The sequence below is a fragment of the Piliocolobus tephrosceles genome, chromosome 14, assembly GCF_002776525.5.
Source record: "Piliocolobus tephrosceles isolate RC106 chromosome 14, ASM277652v3, whole genome shotgun sequence".
In the NCBI taxonomy this organism is placed as follows: Eukaryota; Metazoa; Chordata; class Mammalia; order Primates; family Cercopithecidae; genus Piliocolobus; species Piliocolobus tephrosceles.
This window is the reverse complement of record NC_045447.1, coordinates 82,303,043-82,324,211: the sequence shown is the minus strand read 5'-3', so window position 1 is coordinate 82,324,211 and position 21,169 is coordinate 82,303,043. Positions and strand designations below refer to the sequence as shown.

The 21,169-nt window shown below is 35.8% G+C and overlaps 1 protein-coding gene across 4 annotated transcripts in view; it reads right to left on the bottom strand.

Moving 5' to 3' along the window:
• Positions 1 to 21,169, bottom strand: part of CBWD1 (COBW domain containing 1) — a 60,117-nt gene that overhangs the window by 839 nt on the left and 38,109 nt on the right. For 2 of the 4 annotated variants that reach the window (XM_023213225.1, XM_023213227.1), the window contains 5 exons: positions 18,459 to 18,515; positions 13,470 to 13,521; positions 1,510 to 1,578; positions 1,341 to 1,406; positions 79 to 208 (listed from right to left, as the gene is read on the bottom strand). In XM_023213225.1, the coding sequence (XP_023068993.1) occupies positions 79 to 208; positions 1,341 to 1,406; positions 1,510 to 1,578; positions 13,470 to 13,521; positions 18,459 to 18,515 (374 nt within the window). The remainder of the gene's footprint in view (positions 1 to 78; positions 209 to 1,340; positions 1,407 to 1,509; positions 1,579 to 13,469; positions 13,522 to 18,458; positions 18,516 to 21,169) is intronic. The other 2 variants (XM_023213226.1, XM_023213228.1) reach the window with 1 other exon arrangement.

Here is a 21,169-nt window from a genome sequence, read left to right as displayed (position 1 = left end):
CTGTTTAAGTGGCACATGATATCCCTTTCAAATATCTTTTTCACTTTGTTTTAGAAGTGTTAATCCTTTGTGACTTACCAATGAGGACCAATCGATTTGTTCTCTCAGTGTCATCCTTCCAGCTCACTGGAGTCTCCTCCAGATCATAGAGCTCATGGACACCCTGGACAATCACTTGTTGTGGTTTGTCTTTGATTGACACCAATCCCTGCTCAAAGGAGAATTGACTGAACATTAATCAGGCTCAGTTCAAACTTAAAAGCAGAAATAGAGCATCAATGTTAATGAATTATTGATATTCACTTAAAAAATACAAACTGTTAAGCTGAGAAAATTACTTAATTCCAATTATTTGTGAATTACAAAAAGTTTCTTAATATTTTTAATTTTCAAAAAAGGTTTCTGTGTATTGATTTTTTTTTGAACAATCCCCTTTTCTAATGATAAAGTTAGTACATATATTAGGATGGTTTTTCAGTGTTATTTATCACAACCAAAACCTGAAACAAAATGATGAAATATATATCATATCCTATTGATTAAAGATTTTATATAATGTTTCACAGTTTTAGTGGGAAAAGTTGAGAAGTTAAAGGATTTTGGTTATATTATATTAAATTAAATAATTTGTTTTAGAAATGGGTTGCAATCAATGAACAATGATGAAATAAAGAAAAACTATTATATTTATCTGAATAAAAGTTCATTTTGTATTGATTTGCAGAAATGAGAAACGAATTATCTGATAAACTGGCTCCTATGGGAATGAAATTAACTTATTTGAAATAATGTTCTTAATATACCAAAAACTTTGTGCACACCTGTGAGCACACAAGAGTAGACACTCAACTTGATGACAGTTAAGCATACACCTAGAATCACTGCTTCCTGGAAGAAATACCATTCATGACTTAAATACCCAAATTTCAAGTAATGTGAGTGGGTTTCTAAACACAGAACAAGAATTCTTCTAGTCCTTTGTAACTTTGTTTAGAGTATGACAAATGTTTAGTGTCTGCTAAATGCATCAGGAAGCATAATGTTCAGCAGAAGTGAGATTTGCAACATTATTTCTCTGTACTTGGGCAGAGAGAGCAGAAGGTAACATTTCAAAGCACACAGGTTGTTCTAGCTGCAACCCTAAAGGAAGCTATGCAAATAAATCATGCCTTATGCAGCGATTCCCAAAGCTCCTTTTCAGTCATGAAAATAATAAAGAAAAATGAAAGTAGACAAAGATGATTTGTACTAAAACCAGTGTTTCTGTTTAAAACCAAATACAGTTTTTGTAACAGCCAAGAAAAGGACTTTGTTCAAAAGTCTACAACAGTAAACTGTACCTTCAGCCTTATGACCTCCATGCAGTGATTGTCCTTGTTTCTCACATTCTTTTCCCACAGGAGATTCTGTATCAAGTGACATATTTTAATAAGACCAACCATTGCTAATAGCAACAACTATGTAACAAAACCATTGATAAATCATTAATCAGTTAAAAATTGCATTCACCTGAATAAATATATTAAGATGTTCTTCCTTTGCATTTCCTGGTACTTCAAATGTGATTGTAACAATACTCTGTAAATCAAGGGAAATAATAATAATTCTTTATAGTCATATCAATGTATTTTTAAATCACAAATTTTAAGATGAAAAGGTACATATTCATGGAATTTTACATTGCCTAAACTATATATATTAGGTATTATACTTTCCTCAGCATGTGTGCTGTTTTTTTGGAATTAGCAATTCCATTTCCTACATTCTGCAGAGGTACCAATGGGTTTAGTATTTACATAAACTACTACCTTGTATTTTTAAAAACCCACTCAAAAACCCTGATGAAAGGGTCCTCATTATTTAATTCATTCTTTCGTGGATTCTCAGCAATAAGAATATTTGTAACACATACAATGTACTCACTACTCAGGGCCAGATACTTTTGCCTGAGTCACCTCATTTCATCTTTTGACTTACTCTTCACAACAATCCTGGGGAGTGAAGATAATTATTTCATTTTATAAATTGGGGGAAATAAGAGTCAAAAAAACAAGCTACCCAGAGCCAGGAATAAAACTCAAAACTAAAGTAAATTTGTTCTCTTAAAAAAAAAATACAAAAGAAAGGCTTGGCTTATCTTTAACTGAATAAGCATGTGCCAAGAGGAGAAGAGTTCTTAGCGGTGAGAATGATAGGATAATGCCCTCTTTGGCTTTAGTAAGGGTGACATCATCATGTATTGAATATTGACTTTAGGATTTATTTTTCTTCTTTATCTTGATAAATCTCTCACTGTCTACCCAAAAGAAACAGAAGCTTAACATTTCCTCTAACAGGTCACATAATTAAAACCCAAACCTCCCTTTGCCAATATAACCCCAAATTTCAAACTCAGAGATGAAAATACACAAGGGCTAAGCATAACATTATAAAAACATAAACCCCATCTTGGAAAATAGAGGCTCAAAAGCCAAGCTCAAAATGACTTTAAAAAGGTAGAAAATAATATACTGAAGCACAGCTTTGCATAACTTCCTAGAACTGCATATCTGGCCTAGCAATTTTACTCACCATTACATAATCATATAGGCTTACAACAGAAAATACAAAAAGAGCAAAACTATTTTTTAATCCAAACTCAGAGAATCGCTAAAGGTAAGTATTAAAGGCCAATTTAAGCACAAACATGAGACATTTCTTTCTTTCCATAGGTTACTGGGGAACAGATGGTGTTAGTTAACTTCTTTAGCGGTGATTTGAGATTTTGGTACACCCATCACCTGAGCAGTATACACTGCACCCAATTTGTAGTCTTTTATCTCTCATCCCCTTCGCACCCTTTCCCCCTGAGTCCCCAAAGTCCAATGTGTCATTCTTATGCCTTTGCAACCTCATAGCTTAGCTCCCACTTATGAGTGAGAACATAGTGATGTTTGATTTTCCATTCCTGAGTTATTTCACTTAGAATAATTGTCTCCAATCTTACCCAGGTCACTGCAAATGCCATTAATTCACTCCTTTTTATGGCTGAGGAGTATTCCATTGTGTGTATATGTGTGTGTGTGTGTGTATACACACATACCACAGTTTCTTTATCCACGCGTTGACTGATGGGCCTTTGGGTTGGTTCCACGTTTTTGCAATTGCGAATTGTGCTGCTATAAGCATGCGTGTGCATGTATCTTTTTTGTATAATGACTTCTTTTCCTCTGGGTGGATACTCACTAGTGGGATTGCTGGACCAAATGGTAGTTCTACTTTAGTTCTTTTTTTTTTTTTTTTTTTTTTTTGTTTTGGGACTGGGTCTGGCTCTGTCACCCAGGATGGAGTGCAGTGGTGCAATCTCCGCTCACTGCAAGCTCCGCCTCCCGGGTTTACGTCATTCTCCTGTCTCAGCCTTCCGAGTAGCTGGGACTACAGGTGCCCGCCACCATGCCCGGCTAATTTTTTGTATTTTTAGTAGAGACGGGGTTTCACCGTGTCAGTCAGGATGGTCTCCATCTCCTGACCTCGTGACCCGCCCACCTCAGCCTCCCAAAGTGCTGGGATTACAGGCATGAGCCACCGCGCCCGGCCATACTTTTGTTCTTTAAGGAATCTGTTTTCCACAGTGGCTGTACTGGTTACATTCCCACCAGCAGTGTAGAAGTGTTCCCTGTTCACCACATCCATGCCAACATCTACTGTTTTATTTTTATTTTTTTATTATGGCCATTCTTGCAGGAGTAAGATGGTATCACACTGTGGTTTTGATTTGCATTTCCCTGATCATTAGTGATGTTGAGCATTTTTTCATATGTTTATTGGCCATTTGTTTATCTTCTTTTGAGAATTGTCTATTCATGTCCTTAGCCCACTATTTGATGGGATTGTTTGTTTTCTTGCTGATTTGCTGGAGTTTGTTGTAGATTCTGGATATTTGTTCTTTGTCAGATATATATATATATATATAAATGAAAGATTTTCTCCTTCTCTGTGGGTTGTCTGTTTGCTGACTGTTCCTTTTGCTGTGCAAAAGTTCTTTAGTTTAATTAAGTCCCAGCTATTTATCTTTGTTTCTATTGCATTTCCTTTTGGGTTCATGAAATCCTTGCCTAAGTCAATGTCTAGAAGGATTTTTCCAATGGTATCTTTTAGAATTTTTATAGTTTCAGGTATTAGATTTAAATCTTTCATCTATCTTGAGTTGATTTTTGTATACAGTGGAAGACGAGGATCCAGTTTCATTCTCCTACATGTGGCTAGCCAATTAACCCAGCACCATTTGTTGAAAAGGGTATCCTTTCCAAACTTTACGTTTTTGTTTGCTTTGTTGAAGATCAGTTGGCTGTAAGTATTTGGGTTTATTTCTGGGTTCTCTATTCTGTTCCACTGGTCTATGTGCCTATTTTTATAACAGTACCATGTTGTTTTGGTGACTATGGCCTTATAGTGTAAGTTTGAAATCAGATAATGTGATGCCTCCAGATTTGTTCTTTTTGCTTAGTCTTGCTTTGACTATGTGTATATGTATGTTAAACCATCCCTGCATCCCTGGTATGAAACCCCTTGATCATGGTGGATTATCCTTTTGATACATTGTTGGAATCAGTCAGCTAGAATTTTCTTAAGGATTTTAGCATCTATGTTCAAGGATATTGGTCGGTAGTTTTCTTCTTTGGTTATGTCCTTTTCTGGTTTTGGTATTAGGGTGATACTGGCTTCATAGAATGATTTAGGGAGGATTCCTTCTTTCTCTCTCTTGTGGAATAGTGTCTTTAGGACTGGTACTAATTCTTTGAATATCTGGTGGAATTTTGTTGTGAATCCGTATAGTCCTGGACATTTTTTTGTTGGTAATTTTTAAATTACCATTTCAATCTCCCTGCTTGTTACTGGTCTGTTCAGGGTAATTCTTCCTGATATAAGCTAGGAGGGTTGTATCTTTTCAGGAATTTATCCATCTCTTCTAGGTTTTCTAGTGTATGTGTGTAAAGGTGTTCATAGTAGCCTTGAATATCTTTTGTATTTCTGCGGTGTCCGTTGTAATATCTCCCGCTTCATTTCTTATTGAGCTTATTTGGATTTTCTCTCTTCTTTTCTTGGCTAATCTTGTTAATGGTCTATCAATTTTATTTATCTTTTCAAATAACCAGCTTTTTGTTTCATTTATCTTTTGGAATTGTTTTGTTTTGTTTCAATTTCATTTAGTTCTGCTCTGATCTTCTTTCCTTTCTTCTGCTGGGTTCTTGTTTCTCTAGTTCCTTGAGGTGTGACCTTACATTGTCTGTGCTCTTTCCAACTTTCTGATGTAGGCATTTAGGGATATGAACTTTCCTTTTAGCACCACCTTTGCTGTATCCCAGAGGTTGATAGGTTGTCATTCAGTTTGAGGAACTTTTAAATTTCCATCTTGATTTCATTTTTGACCCAATGATCATTCAGGAGCAGGTTACTCCAAGTATCTGCATGGTTTTGAAGGTTCCTTTTGGAGTTGATTTCCAGTTTTATTCCACTGTGGTCTGAGAGAGTGCTTGATATAATTTCAATTTTCTTAAAATTTATTGAGGCTCATTTTGTTGGCTATCATATTGTCTATCTTAGAGAAAGTTCATGTGCTGTTGAACAGAATGTATATTCTGTGGTTGTTGGATGGAATATTCTGTATCTATCCTTTAACTCCATTTGTTCCAAAGTATAGTTTACATCCATGGTGTCTTTGTTGACTTTCTGTCTTGATGACCTGTCCAGTGCTGTCAGTGGAGTATTAAAATCCCTCACTATTATTGTGTTGTTGTCTGTCTCATTTCTTAGGTTTATTAGTAATTCTTCCATAAATTTGGGAGCTCCAGTGTTAGGTGCATATACGTTTAGGATTGTGATACTTTCCTGTTGGACAAGGCCTTTTATCATTATATAATATCCCTCTTTGTCTTTTTAAACTGCTGTTTTTATCTTTAAAGTTTGTTTTATCTAATATAAGAATAGCTACTCCTGCTCACATTTGATGTCCATTTGCATGAAATGTCTCGGTCCACCCCTTTACTTAAGTTTATGTGACTCTTTATGAGACTCTTGAAGGCAACAGATAGTTGGTTGGTGAATTCTTATCCATTCTGCAATTCTGTATCTTTTAAGTAGAGCATTTAGGCCATTTATATTCAATGTTAGTATTGAGATGTGAGGTACCATTCTATTCATCATGCTATTTGTTGCCTGTATACCTTGTTTTTTTTGTTTTTGTTTTTGTTTTTTTAATTGTATTTTTGTTTTCTAGGTCCTGTGATATTTATGCTTTAAAGAGGTTCTGTTTTGATGTGTTTCCAGTATTTGTTTCAAGATTTAGAGCTCCTTTTAGCATTCTTGTACTGGTGGCTTGGTAGTGGTGAATTCTGTTTGTCTGAAAAAGCTGTATCTTGCCTTCATATATGAAGCTTAGTTTTGCTGAACACAAAATTCTTGGCTGATAATTGTTTTGTTTGAGGAGGCTGAAGACAGGGCTCCAATCCCTTCTAGCTTGCTGGGTTTCTGCTGAGAAATGTGCTGTTAATCTGATAGGTTTTCCTTTATAGGTTACCTGGCACTTTTGTTTCACAGCTCTTTCTTTCATCTTAACTTTAGATAACCTGATGACAATATGCCTAGGCAATGATCTTTTTGCGATGAATTTCCAGGTGTTTTTTGTTCTTCTTGTATTTGGATACCTAGGTCTCTAGCAAGGCTGGGGAAGTTTTCCTCAATTATTCCCCCAAATACGTTTTACAAACTTTTAGATTTCTATTCTTTCTCAGTTATTCTTAGGTTTGGGCATTTAACATAGTCCCAGATTTCTTGAAGGCTTTGTTCATATTTTCTTATTCTTTTTTCTTTGTCTTTATTGAATTGGGTTAATTAGAAGACCTTGTCTTCAGGTTCTGAATTTCTTTCTTCTACTTGTTCAGTTCTATTGCTAAGACTTTCCAGAGCATTTTATATTTCTATAAGTGTGTCCATTATTTCCTAAAGTTTTGATTTTTTATTTATACTATCTAGTTCATTGAATATTTCTCCCTTCACTTCTTGTATCACTTTTTTTGATATCCTTACACTGGGCTTCACCTTTCTCTGGTGCCTTAGCTTAACAACTAACCTAGTGAATTCTTTTTCAAGTAAATCAGGGATTTCTTCTTAGTTTGGATCCATTGCTGGTGAGCTAGTGTGATTTTTTGGGGAGTGTTAAAGAACCTTGTTTTGTCATACTACTAGGGTTGGTTTTCTGGTTCCTTCTCATTTGGGTAGGCTCTGACAGAGAAAAGGTCTAGGGCTGAAGGTTGTTGTTCAGATTCTTTTGTCCCACGGGGTGTTCCCTTAATGTAGTACTCACCCCCTTTTCCTATGGATGTGGCTTCCTGAGAGCCGAGCTGTAGTGATTACTATCTCTCTTCTGGATCTAGTCACCCAGTAAGTCTACCAGGCTCCAGGCTGGTACTTGGGGGGTAGTCTGCACAGTCAGGAGATATGAACCATCTGTGGGTCTCTCAGCCGTGGATACTAGTACCTGTTCCAGTGGAGGTCGTAGGAGGGTGAAATGGACTCTATGAGGGTTCTTAGCATTGCTGGTTTAATGCGCTATTTTTGTGCTGGTTGGCTTGCTGCCGGGAGGTGGCACTTTCCAGAGAGTGTCAGTTGTGGCAGTATGGAAAGGAACAGGTGATGTGTGGGGCTCTAGAACGCCCCAGAACATACGAGATATTTAATCTCCACTGTTACTAGTAATAGGAAAAGCAGAAAAGTGCTTTCTTGCTTGATATGAGAAGTACAAGTAAACTAAAAAAAGGTTCAAATTGAACTTGGAAATGTGAGACTCTTAAAAGTACTTATTTTGTCACAACAGTCAAGACACTAACAACCACCTAAATGTTTAGGACAGTTGAATGGATAAAATAAATGCGGTAATATATATACAACCAAATATTATGTATCCTTAAAAAACATCCTCTCATATGCTACAACATGGATGAATCTTGAGGACATTACACTAAGTGAAATAAGCCAGTCACAGAAGGACAAATATTGCATTAATCCACTAATATCAGGTCTCTAAAACAGTAAAACTCACCAAATCAGAAAGTAAAATAGTGGTTACCAGGGGCTAGAGGGAGACGAAAATGAGGAGGTGCCATTCAATGGGTATAATTTTAGTCATGCAAGGAGAAAAAGTTCTAGATATCTGTCGTGTAACAATGTACATACAGTTAACGATACTGTATTGTACCCTTAAAAATTTGTGAAGAAGGTAGGTCTCATGTTAAGTGTTTTTTACCACAATAAAAAATATACAGTCATGGATACATAAAGAGAAATGAGTTGCTGGACGATTTTGTTGTTATACAAACATGATAGTGTACTTACCCAAACCTGGATGGTATAACCTACTACACACCTAAGCTATGCTGTATATAGCCTATTGCTCCTAGGCTACAAACCTGTACAGCATACATTTTACTGTACTGAGAAGTGTATGGAAATAATAACACAATGGTAAGTATTTGTGTGACAGGAATTTTTCAGCTCCATCGTAATCTTATGCAGTCTGACTAAAACGCTGTTATGCAGTGCATGGCTATACTTATTTTTAAATCTTAATAAATATACTCTATTTTAAAATTATTTTTATAGCTTAAGGTAATAATAATATGCATTTTTAAATGACAATTATTTTCTTTCTTCATTAAAGAAATCACTACAATAACTAAAAGTCCACATAAAAATATACAGCAAAAGGTTGTCAAATGAAACATTAACTGTCAGTTTAAAAAAAAGAAATTTAGTCTTCAAAAATGTTTAAAATGTATTTTAATGCAAGTTGGAAAACTATATGGAGAATGTCTCAAAATACGACTCAAAATAGATTTATTGTTAAAGATTTTAATTTAATAATTTTTTTTTGAGATGGGGTCTCGCTCTGTTGCCCAGGCTGGAGTACAGTGGCACGATCATGGCTCACTGCAGCTTTGAACTCCCAGGCTAAAGCAGTCCTCCCACTTCAGCCTCTTGAGTGGCTGGGATTACAGGTACATGCCACCTTGCCTGGCTAATTTTTTGTATTTCTTGTAGAAAAGGGGTTTCAGTATGTTGCCCAGGCTGGTCTGCAACTCCTGGGTTTTCAAGCCATCCACCCACCTTGGCCTGTCAAAGTGCTAGGATTATAAGTATGAGCCACCACACCCAGCCTAAAGATTTTTATAATGACTTTTGCTTTTGTCAGGTTAAGTATGTGACTTAATATTTTTAAGGGGTACAATAAACTCCAGTATGAGGCAAAAAAGGCTTTAAAAATTAAGATAATGCATCATGGGGCTCAAGAAGGGTGATCTGTATTTTGGAACTAGATGTTTTCCTACACCAATAAACTATTTTCACATTTCTAATGTGAAAAATTAAAAAAAAAAATGAAAAAATCTGTAATTCCCAGTGCAGAAGATAAGGGTCACAACTCATGGTTGGTTCTAATAATAAACTAAACATTATTTGTCACTTGGGTTTTCTCATCCACCTTCCCACTCTCCAAACTCAGGTGTTCCTTATGGGGAATAAACAAAGAATCAAGAATCAATGAAAAATAGATAACTGCATTAAAAAATCAGGGGTAGAGCCTTAATAACACATACATACTATGTCCTAGGTATTACCAATTGCAGACTTTTTTTTTCCAGTTTTTGTTTTGAATCTAAAATTAATTCCTTTTTTCCACGTATGTGGACACAGAAAGAAACAGAAAAGTGAGGCAATAATTCAGAAAACTAAAGCAAAACAAGAAATTGTCTCTAAAATAAAATTTAAGAACAATTTACTCAGGTTTGTTTATTTAGTCTGTTTCTTCTTTAACCCACTGGGTTATTTCTCCATTTTCTACTCTTTTGCAAACAATAATACCTAACATGCAATAACTTCTATATGTTTTCTTCATCCAGAACACTAAGCCCCCTACTGTGCTTAAACTCAAAATCTGTACCTTCACACTCTAGCCCTCTGTTCTTCTTTGCCTGTATAATATCTATACTATAATATCTGGCCACCAGGGACAACTGAATATATGGCGTTATCATCCAAATCACTTTGCCTTCCCACTTTTTCTATTTCTAGGTTTCTCTAGTCAATCTAGGCTTGTTTTCCATCACCCCTTCATTTCTCTCTGATCCATACTCAGTCAGACAGGATATTCAGGCAAGTCTACCAGTGAAACAGCTCTGGATTTATCCCATTTCTAGTCTCACTGTAACCAACATGTTTCAGGCCTTCATCACACAGTATCTTCCCACATGGTCTCCTGACTCTAAAGTCCAATCTAGCTTACATAACACTCCTAGACAGCACAGCTTTTCTCTTTGTCTAGCAAATTAAAATCTAATACCTTAGACCGGGATTCCAGTACCAACTCTCCACTAAGACTTCTGTACCAGAGACCTACTCATCTATAAGACTCTCACCTTCACATTTTTAAACATCCATATTGCTCTTTTCCTTTCTTCTTCCTGTCAAAAAAATCCTACCAGTTCAAGGCCATTTTCTATTAAGTAAGTCAGACTAGCACTTACCCCCCCTTCTTTGACTGGGAAGGGGCAAAAAAGAACTCTTTATAATTTTGGATATACTTTATATCTTGATTTGAGTGGGAGTTAGAAGGATATGTGTTTGAATGTGCATATAGACAGATATATAGGTACAAATATACTTAAAAATACATTGAGGCCAGGCACAGTGGCTCACACCTGTAATCCTAGCCCTTTGGGAAGCCGAAGAGGGTGGATCACCTGAAGCCAGGAGTTTGAGACCAGCTTGGCCAACATGGTGAAACCCCATCTCTACTAAAAAAAAAAAAAATTAGCCGGGTGTGGTTGGTGCATGCCTGTAATCCCAGCTACTCGGGAGGCTGAGGCACAAGAATTGCTTGAACCTAGAAGGAGGAGGTTGCAGTGAGCCAAGGTCACACCACTGAACTCCAGCCTGGGTGAGACTCTAGCCGGGGCGGGACTATGTCTCAAAAAAAATAAATAAATAAAATCCAAACATTGAATTGTACACTAAAATTACACATTTGCATACTTTACTGTATGCAAAGAAATAAACCAAACCGAAACAAACAAACAAAAAACTATCTTCATGGAGCATTTGATGGGGTTCAGGACATGCTATCCCAAAATATGGCACCTCAGTATTTGAGAAAATGGCAGAACCAGGAAGGTCACTCTCGCCTTCTCTCCTGAAGCAGGTCATAAAACCTAGGAAAGATTTTCTGACCTTCTGCTGATGCAGGTTATAAGACCCTCATTTAAGAGGTGCCTCTCTATACACAGAGGAAAAGAACATCCTTAAGTCTGAATGTGAAGGGTCACAGAGAAAAATCTGAGCAAAGAGGCCTTCCTAAGTTCTTCCCAGTTTATTATTATTAGATCATACTGTTTTATCTAATTATGCTTCTCCATTACTATCCTCTTCCACATTGTAACTAGCATAAAACATACACAGGTATGTTTTATGAAGGTTCCAGTGTCAAGTAAAACTTACTAAATTGGTATGTTGAAATTTATCTTGATAGTTGGTCTTCTGTTAGAGAGATCTCAGCCATTAATCTAATGATAGGCGAGGAAAAGATACATTTTCTCCCTTATACCTCAGATCCACTGAACCAAATGAAATTGTTCATGCCTCTGAATCCCATAGCCCTTTGCCTGTGATACTATTTTTCCCTATGTTTATATTATCTAAAGCAGGACAGTGCATCAGAAGCTCCTACAGAGGCTTCAAAAATATAGACATGCCCTATTTAGTAGTAAAATGACATAATGTCTGGAATTTGCTTTCATACACTCCAGCAAGGGCAACAGGTACATACAGGCTCATTATACTATTCTACTCTTATGCACGTTTGAAATTTTCTATTAAAAAAACATTTGTTTTTTTAAATACTCCAGGCAAAAGAAATGTTGGGAGGATAGGTGAAATAAAATCAGCTAAATGTTGACGCCATTTAAACTGGGTGATGCACAGAAGGGTTTACTTTACTATTCTGTTTACTCTTTTATATCTTTGAAATCTTCCATAACAAAATGTTAAAAATAGACATTAATATACACATACCCAAGTCCCAATCCTGGAGATTGAGGGGTGAGAACTACTGAGTTATCAAATTTTTTTTTAAAAAGCTCCACATGTGATTCTGATTTACAACCCATTTGAGAAACACAGCTTTTCATTCTTTTAATAAATATTCACTGAGTATCCACCAAGCCCTGTCCTAAGCAATAAAGATTTTACATTTAAGGAATTTATAGACTAATGCAAGGCAAAAGCATTTCAACCAAAGTACAAGGCATCATAACTGCCACAATAGGGGTTCATTCGAGATTCTACGGGTGGAGACACTGGCCGCTCCAAATGTTCATGGTAAGTGAGTACTGCATTTTCTTCATCTTTTCATCCCTATGATTCTTGGCATCATGTTCTTTACCCAGAAGCTCAAATGTGCTTCATGTTCATCTATATGACAGATATCGACTATCATAAAGAACTGGGTTTTTTTTTTTTAAACCATAAATTCTATCTCCAAGGACTTGTATTTCTCTCATTTATTCATTTTAAAGATAAGAGAAGAGGAATATCCTACTAACAAAAGTTTCACAGGGAAAGGTGTCACAAACATAGTAGTAAACCTGCTCATAAATATGAACCAAAATGAATACAAATGCAAGTAGCTGTTACTTGGCCCTATTACAACCAACAGCAATTCAAAAACTGAGTGATCACTTGGAGACAGAGGAAGGAAGACTAGGCACACTGCTCACTTACACATCCCCCACTCCACCCCTCAGGGTTTTAAGTGGAACAAAGAAGTTATCCTAAAGCTCTACGATCTATGATCTGCTTAACAGAAACACAAGTACAGTAAAATTATATTTAATTTGTTCCTAGCGTCTTAGATATTTACCTTAGGGATTAGAATTTTAGAGCATTAGAATTTTAGAGCATTAAAAACATCTTAAGAAGTTCAAATTTATAGTGCCCAGCTGGTTTCACCTGAAGGTGAAACTCAAAGTCAATTTTTATTTAAATATGCCATGCTTATATCAGACCTTTCCTTAAACAATTCAACATACTTAAAAACAGACTGCCTACAGAACCCCCAGGCTGCTTTTCAGGAGTAATCCCTATCAGAACTAATCAATATGCTAAGTAATCTACAGAATGGAAAGGCTAGAAAGCATGATTTCCTCAGATTCTAAAACAAATCTGGTTTGATGAATTCCTATTATGTGTTAAGAAATTGAATTAGACTATGTCAAAAGCATTTAAGATTCCAAAAATTATCAACACAGTTCAAAAATGCCATTTTAGAAAAAGGTTACAATAAAATAGTCCTAAACATAGCCAATTTAGTTAAAGAGGTCCTTTAAAAACATTCATTAGGAATTTTGGATTTAGATTTTTTTTTTTTTTTTTTTTTTTTTTACCTGATCAAGGTGAGGTTGTGTTCCTGGCACATGCTGAAGTTTTTTCTGCAAACTAAAAACCACTGATTAGAAATTCAGAGATGAATACATTTCTGATTTAACTTTATACGTTATTTAGTGACACAAGGATAATGAAGTGACTTTCCATAACTGACTATTTTACTATTCTGTAATTCCAATTTTACACGTTGTTCACAAATTCCAATAGAGAAAAGTTGGCAGATTAAGTTTTTTAAAAATTTCTTTTAAAAAACACACATTCATATATATACATATGCACACAATAAAGAAAAAATTAATCTTTTAGCAACACTATTTTGTGTGGTTAAATATGTCAGTAGATTTCTTTACCATTCCAACAGGTTTAATACAAGCTTAAATATATATATATATAACCATTCTAGTATTGCTCAGAGTTCCTTAATTTTCTCCTGCTTCCTAATGTGCAAATAAGGCTGGCACCTAAAGAAAGTTAAAGGATAAATTTTCCTTTATCAATGTTTTCCCCTGAACTTATTTAAAAAACAAATAGTATCCATAAATTTTCTACATAGTCAGTTACCAATTGAGAGAAAAAGAAAGTCAGAATGTTAAAAATGCATTGTTCTGGTATGAAAAGCACAAGAAGATCAATATGGCATAACAAATTACAACCGTAACAACTGTAGCATACATTTCAACACTGATGGGGACAGGACAGGAGGGAGAAAGGACTTAAAACCTTACAGATGTTTTGCCTTGAAGAACAGTGAGGGGTAAATTAGTAACAGCAAGTTTAGGAAAGAGAAAGAACTTGTAGGAACTATTGGAGGGAATGAGTCTCTTTGGGGGATCCTAGTAGGGAGAATGTCAAATTAAATCCTTCCCAGCTGGTTGCTCAGGAAAAGATTCTCCTGTTTAGCAGCTAAGCACACACAAAAAAGTCATGCAACAGCCTTCTCTATAGTGGTGAGATCACATTAAATAGCTACTCCAAGTGTCACTAAAGCATTATAACTGCTCTTAAGTGTAGAATGAGATTACTTCAGAAAAACATTTTGAAAAATCATATGCTTTTCCCATATGTTCAGTATTTAATGTTGTTGGACAATGACTGCCTAAAACTTCATATGCAGGAAAAAAAAAAAAATCTAACAACGAGCATCTTGAGTTTAGTTCCCAGTAAGTCTCAGAATTTCATGCCCTCTATTTTTTCCCTGTCATAAACATTTTTAAAAGACTCATCTAGTGGATAAGTATATGCTACCACAACCTGAAATTCACGAATCTGAAATCATCTTACACATTAACTTGTAATCTTATAACAATTTGCATCTCTGCACACATAAAATGTAAATTCTGTACACATAAAATGTAAAAAATCTCAAACAGTTTAGTGTTTTGTATATTTAAACCATTATGTTCTACAAGAAACAATAATTTAGGTATTGTCAGTAAGATGGAATTAGCAACATTTCTATTTCTCCCAAGTAAAAATATGGAATGATACAAAGAACTGGATGCCTTAATGAAAGTACCTGTATTAGAGCAAATTACAGCAAAAGACAGAAGTAGAAAGGAAAAACAAAAATTGATATACTGAATATCAAGGTGGGAAATTATTTCATACTCTAATTCTTATTAGTGAAATAAAATGCTAAAAGACACAATATGTAAAGGGAAAAAATACAATTTCAACTAAAAAATATTTCAGTGTTTAACATATTAAATGACAACCAACTTGCAAGCTCTTGGACCGAACAGAGATAAATTAGTTTAAGAAAGGCGAATTGTGCTGGGTTCAGTGGCTCAGGCTTATAATCCCAGCACTTTGAGAGGCCAAGTAGGAGGATCACTTGAGGCCAGGAGTTCAAGATGAGCCTGAGCAACGTAGCAAGAGCCTGTCTCTACAAAAGAGTAAAAACAAAAAAAGTAGCCAGGCATGGTGGTGCAAGCCTGTAGTCCCAGCTACTCAGGAGGCTGATGGGAGGATCACTTGAGTCCAGGAGTTCAGGACTGCAGAGAGCCATGACAGCCACTGCACTCCAGCCCAGGTATCAAGAGTGAGACTCTGTCTCAATAAAATAAAATAATTAAATAAATATATAAAAAAGAAAAGGCCAAGTGTGGTGGCTCATGCCTATAATCCCATTACTTTGGGAGACTGATGTGGGCAGATCACTTGAGCCCAGGAGTTTAAGATCAGCTTCAGCAACATGGCAAAACCCCATTCTCTACCAAAGTAAAAATTGAGCCAGGTGTGGCAGTGCATGCCTATAGTCCCAGCTACTCAGGAGTCTGAGGTGGGAAGATGGCTTAAGCCCAGGAGGCAGAGGGTACAGTGTGCTGACGTCACACCACTGCACTCTAACCTGGGCAACAGACCCAGACTCTGTCTCCGAGGAAAAAAAAAAAAGAAGAAAGGCAAATTTCATGCAGTATTGTTTCATTTTTTCCCCCTCGTAAACATATTTAAATGTATCACAGGATCTGTAACCATCAAAACTGCCCACAGTATCAAATTAGTAGTTCTAATCCAGATGTGGAGGATGAAAGGGATCATGGCTAACTAGTGAAAGAGCACTGATAGCTAAATGAAGGCCTGGAGCCTTGAAGTAAAAAGAAGAAAAGGATCATCAAGAGAAAAGTTAGGATGGACTAGACTTCCGGTTATTTCAGAAATGGGTAGCAAAAGACAAAGGCTCTTAAGCTCCCAGAATTAGATGACAACGTCAGCCAATCCATCTCCCTAGTAAAGCCAGAACTAAGATGGGAAAAAAGGACCATTTTTAAATGAACAAGCCAAATTTATGCTTAGGGCTGTATTAGCTTAATGGAAGAACAGTCATTTCAAAATTAGTAAAACAAAAGTTTCATATGAAAAAACATAGTATAATTCTGAATGATTTTCATACAATCATTATCAAGCATAAGTGATACTGGACACCTGAAGCTGACATGAGGTAAAAAGGCTCAGGGAGATTTCACAACTTTGTACAGCAGTGGCTTGAAAGGATATAACTATATTTACCATAAAACAACAAGTGGTCATTTTTACCTTGTATAATTTATAAGAATTTTTAGAAAAATAGAAATAACTGACATGTAATTCAGGTACACCAAACTTTTCTGCCTTCCTACTAACAGGAACTAGAAAAGCAAAATGCTGATTTTTTCCAGGTACCCCGAAAATACCTTTATAATTTTAGCCATAATTTGTTTAGTCTAAAAAGGTACTGCTCCAATACCAGAGCTACAGGTGAAAAACATATCTCTGAACTGAAGACAACTTCTTGAATAACTCTGTCACTGACAAGTTTACTCTCTGAGCTTCAGTTTCCAAACTGAGACGGAGGAATAACTGCCCTGCCTATCCCAGACTTCTGGTTGCTGAAATAATCTCAATCAATTTCTTTTTTCTTTCTTTTTTTTTTTCCACAAACTACATGCAAATTTAATTTTTCCAATTTATAAAGTAAAAGTCCAATAAAACACTATTGTGTCCTACCTCACAGGTTACTGTAGGTATTGTTTTCAAAACGTGAACAATACTACAGACTGAAGGTGAAAAAAAAAAAAAAAAACTAGTTGAAAATAGAATTAGCTTTTAAGGGCATGGCTAAGGCAAAATTAGAAATATATATATAAGGCTGGGTGTGGTGGTCCACACATGTAATCCCAGCACTTTGGGAGGCTAAGGCAGGAGGACCACTTGAGCCCAGGAGTTTGAGACCAGCCTAGGCAATACAGCAAGATCCCATGCTTACGGAAAATTTTTAAAAAAAACAGTCGAGCATGGTGACACATGCCTGTGGTCCCAGCTACTCGGGAGGCTGAGATGGGAGGATAGCTTGAGCCCAGGAGGTCGAGGTTGCAGTAAGCCATGTTTGTGCCACTGCACTCCAGCCTGGGTGACAGAGAACCCCATCTCAAAAAAATAAATAAATAAAAAAGAAAAGAAATACATATAGGAATGAGAATTAGAAATCTCAAGTATAGAACCACCCACCATGCAAACCTTAAGCAAACCTGCCCCACCAATTCAAAATACCCAGAGAGATGTCCATGTTCATGATCTTATATGGACATATATGAGACCTACGAGATATTCATTGCAGCATTATTTGCAATAGCCAAGCTGTGAGAACAAGTTAAATGTCCACTAACAGAAAAAGGGATAAAGTAAACATGGTATACGTAGAAAATGGAATATTATTCAGCCTTAAAAAGGAAACCTTGCCATATGCAAAAATATGGATGAACCTTGATACTTTATGCAACATGAAATAAACCAGTCACAGAAAGACAAATAATGCATGATTCCACTTGTGTCAGGTAATTAATATAGTCAGCCCCACAGAAAGAGTGTAGAATTGTGGATGCCAGGGGCTACAAAGATAGGGAAATGGGAAGCTGCTATTCAAGGGGTATACAGCTTCAGTTATAAAGAGCGAAACGTTCCAGAGATCTGCTGCACATCCTCATGCCCATAGTTAGCAATACTGTATTGTACACTTAAAAAATTGTTAAGAGGGTAGATCTCATGTTAGATGTTCACACTATAACAAAAAAAGAAAAAGATACTGATGCAACAGAATAACTAATCTTTCTTCCCTCCCTTACCAAAAAGATTCCCCACAGAAGGCAGAAAACTAATCCATTATTAAAGTGAAGAGAGTTATTTGTGTGAGAACCCTAGGCTAAAGTTTTCTATGTATTTCATGCATTTTTTCATAGAGTGTTATACATAGTGTTTAGTGTAGAAGTGTTAACAATTAGCCTCTAAAGTTAACTATCATTTACACTATAATTTCTACAGGAAAATGCAATATGATTTCCAAACAACCAATTAGTAAAACTTCCAAGAACACATCTCATTAAGAATGGTCTTGTACGCCAAAGGAATGGCAGGAAGCTTAAATCAAGGATGCAATTGTGCAAATCATTCGTGTTAACTACGGGAAAAAAAGGTACATAACAATAAAAGTCAGCAAATTATACAAAACATACCTTATTCCAGAGAGACTATCAAAGGCATGAAGATCTAATACATTAGAGAGATCAACTCTAAAAGGAAGAAAACTAACATGAGCAGCTGGAAATTCTGTGAAAATACATCCAATTAATCAAGAAAAAAAACTCTGACTCTTAAAAAATTTTATACAAAAAATTCATAGAAGTGGGCAAATGATATAAGATTTGAATCACAGTTGAATCAAGATTGAAAATTATTTGGTTATTACTTCAATGAATTAGCTTTTTTTAAAAAAAACTTTCAATTATCTTTTCAATCCTGAAATTTATGAGCTTTCCAAGTACATTTTTATAGCTAAAAAAAAATCAGCTAAAGAACAGAAACTTTTCCAAGCAGCTTATTACTCAAAAGATTAAACAAAAGGAATGACAAATAGAATTAACAAATAGGTACATTCCAAATACCTCTGCAATTTTTGCATTTCTTTTATTCCCCCTCCCTTGATATAACATGTAATATAAAAACGAGAAGTCAAATAACCAATGTACAAAATATTAAGTTACTCTAGGACCTTGATCTTCACGTGATTTGATTTCATTCATTCAGAATGGGGCTGCACGTAGAAAGAAAATTCCCGCCATCCGAATAGACATCATTTCTCTTAGAATTATTTAATGATAATTAAACTTATTTAATTGAATTCAATGATTCAAATCAGGTGAGACTAACATCACAATTAGCATTAGGTTTGGTTTAAATATAAAAAAGCAAATTTATAAAGACTGGTGATTGAGTTATAATTTTAACATAAGCTCAGAAAACAGCAGAGGACAGGCCGGGCGCGGTGGCTCATGCCTGTAATCCCAGCACTGTGGGAGGCTGAGGCAGGCGGATCACAAGGTCAAGAGATCAAGACCATCCTGGCCATGGCCAATGTGGTGAAACCCTGTCTCTACCAAAAACATGAAAATTAGCTGGATGTGGTGGCACGCGCCTATAGTACCAGCTACTCGGGAGGCTGAGGCAGGAGAATCACTTGAATCTGGGAGGTGGAGGTTGCAGTGAGCCAAGATTGCACCACTGCACTCCAGCCTGGCACAGAAAAAAAAAAAAATACAGCAGAGGATAGTGATTTCTCCATCGTCAAAGTTAAGGTGAAGAAATGTTTAAAGAAAATGACAAATGTATAATTTCAAATTTAGATTCCAGAAGCTTGCCAAACATTTGTTAAATTTTCTTACAAGGAAAAAAAAAATCATTGGTCAGATTCAAGATTTTTTTTTTTTTTAATGTACAAACATATAAGAAAAAACATCTCCTTTATCTTAGGACTGACCAACTGTGCCTGCTTTGTTTATTCTCAACAGTCTATCACATACTCATACTCGTGGCAACAATACTGTGTTAGATTACGAATGCTTGTCTTGGCAAAAGGCAGACAAATTCCCATCTCACTACTCCAAAATTCTATGTTAATAGACTATAACAACAACTCAAATTCTGGGCATTTCAGATTTACAGAATTAGAAAAATGATCAAGCAAAGAAGCAAACGTTCTATGAAGAAATTTTTGAATATCAGTTTACACTAAGAGGCCAAAGTCTTAATATTAAACATATTTCCTTTTTCACTCCCCACCCCTCCCTCCACTACTAAGCATATTTATATTGACAGGTCACAAATGAGGGGCACAGTGACTCATGCCTGTAATCCCAGCACTTTGGGAGGCCAAGGTAGGCAGATCACTTTGAGGCCAGGAGTTTGACACCAGCCTGGCCAATGTGGCGAAATCCCATCTCTACTAAAAATACAAAAATTAGCTGGGTGTGGTGGCGCCCACCTGTAATCCCAGCTACAGGGAGGGTGAAGCAGGAGAATTGCTTGAACCCAGGAGGCAGAGGTTTCAGTGAGCCGAAATCGCACTACCGCACTCCATCTTGGGGGACAGAATGAGATTCTGTCTCAAACCAGAGTGAGATTCTGTCTCAAAAAGATAAAAAAAAATAAAAAAAAACAAAAATAAACCAAATGAATGGAGTTTCCCTCCAAGTTTGTCATCTTCATCTTAAGAAACAGCTTAAAGTTTAATAAAGTTTACACATGCCAATTTTGTGAATATCAGATTCAACAATTTGGAAACATAAGCTTCTAAATAAACTGTTTCACTGTGACAGTGTCCTTGAGAATACATGTCATCCAGAGGTAAGTCTGCTTTATACTCAGATTCTTTCCATACTTCCAAAAAAAGGATCACTATTAGATCTGTACAACAAATTACACTCTTTTACAGAAAATAATAAAATATCCAAGTCTCTCACCAAATTTTCAATAAAGAAGAAAAGTGTAAGCTTCCAGATGAAAGTTTCTATAGCTTTCCTCAAATTTAGTACCACCATGAAAAAGAAATTCTTCACTCATTCAAGGCATATGGCTAGAAAACTAATTTCCATGGCATCAAATTAATTTCCTCCTTTGGAGATAAAACTATCAGATCTTTTCCAAAGCATTAAAATAGCCAAAAAACAAACAAACAAACAAAACAAAACAAAACAAAACAAAACAAAAAACCATTACCAGCATTTTAAAACTGAATAAGAGAATGAAGTAAACAAAAAAGGGAAAGAAAAAGCTTCAAAAGTTCATTTTTCCCCTAATATCTTGAACTCTCTATTCTAGAAGCACCTAATGTTTTTCCTAAAAGAGATGCTTTCAATTTTCTCTATGTCTAAAAGCTGCTTAAGTAGCT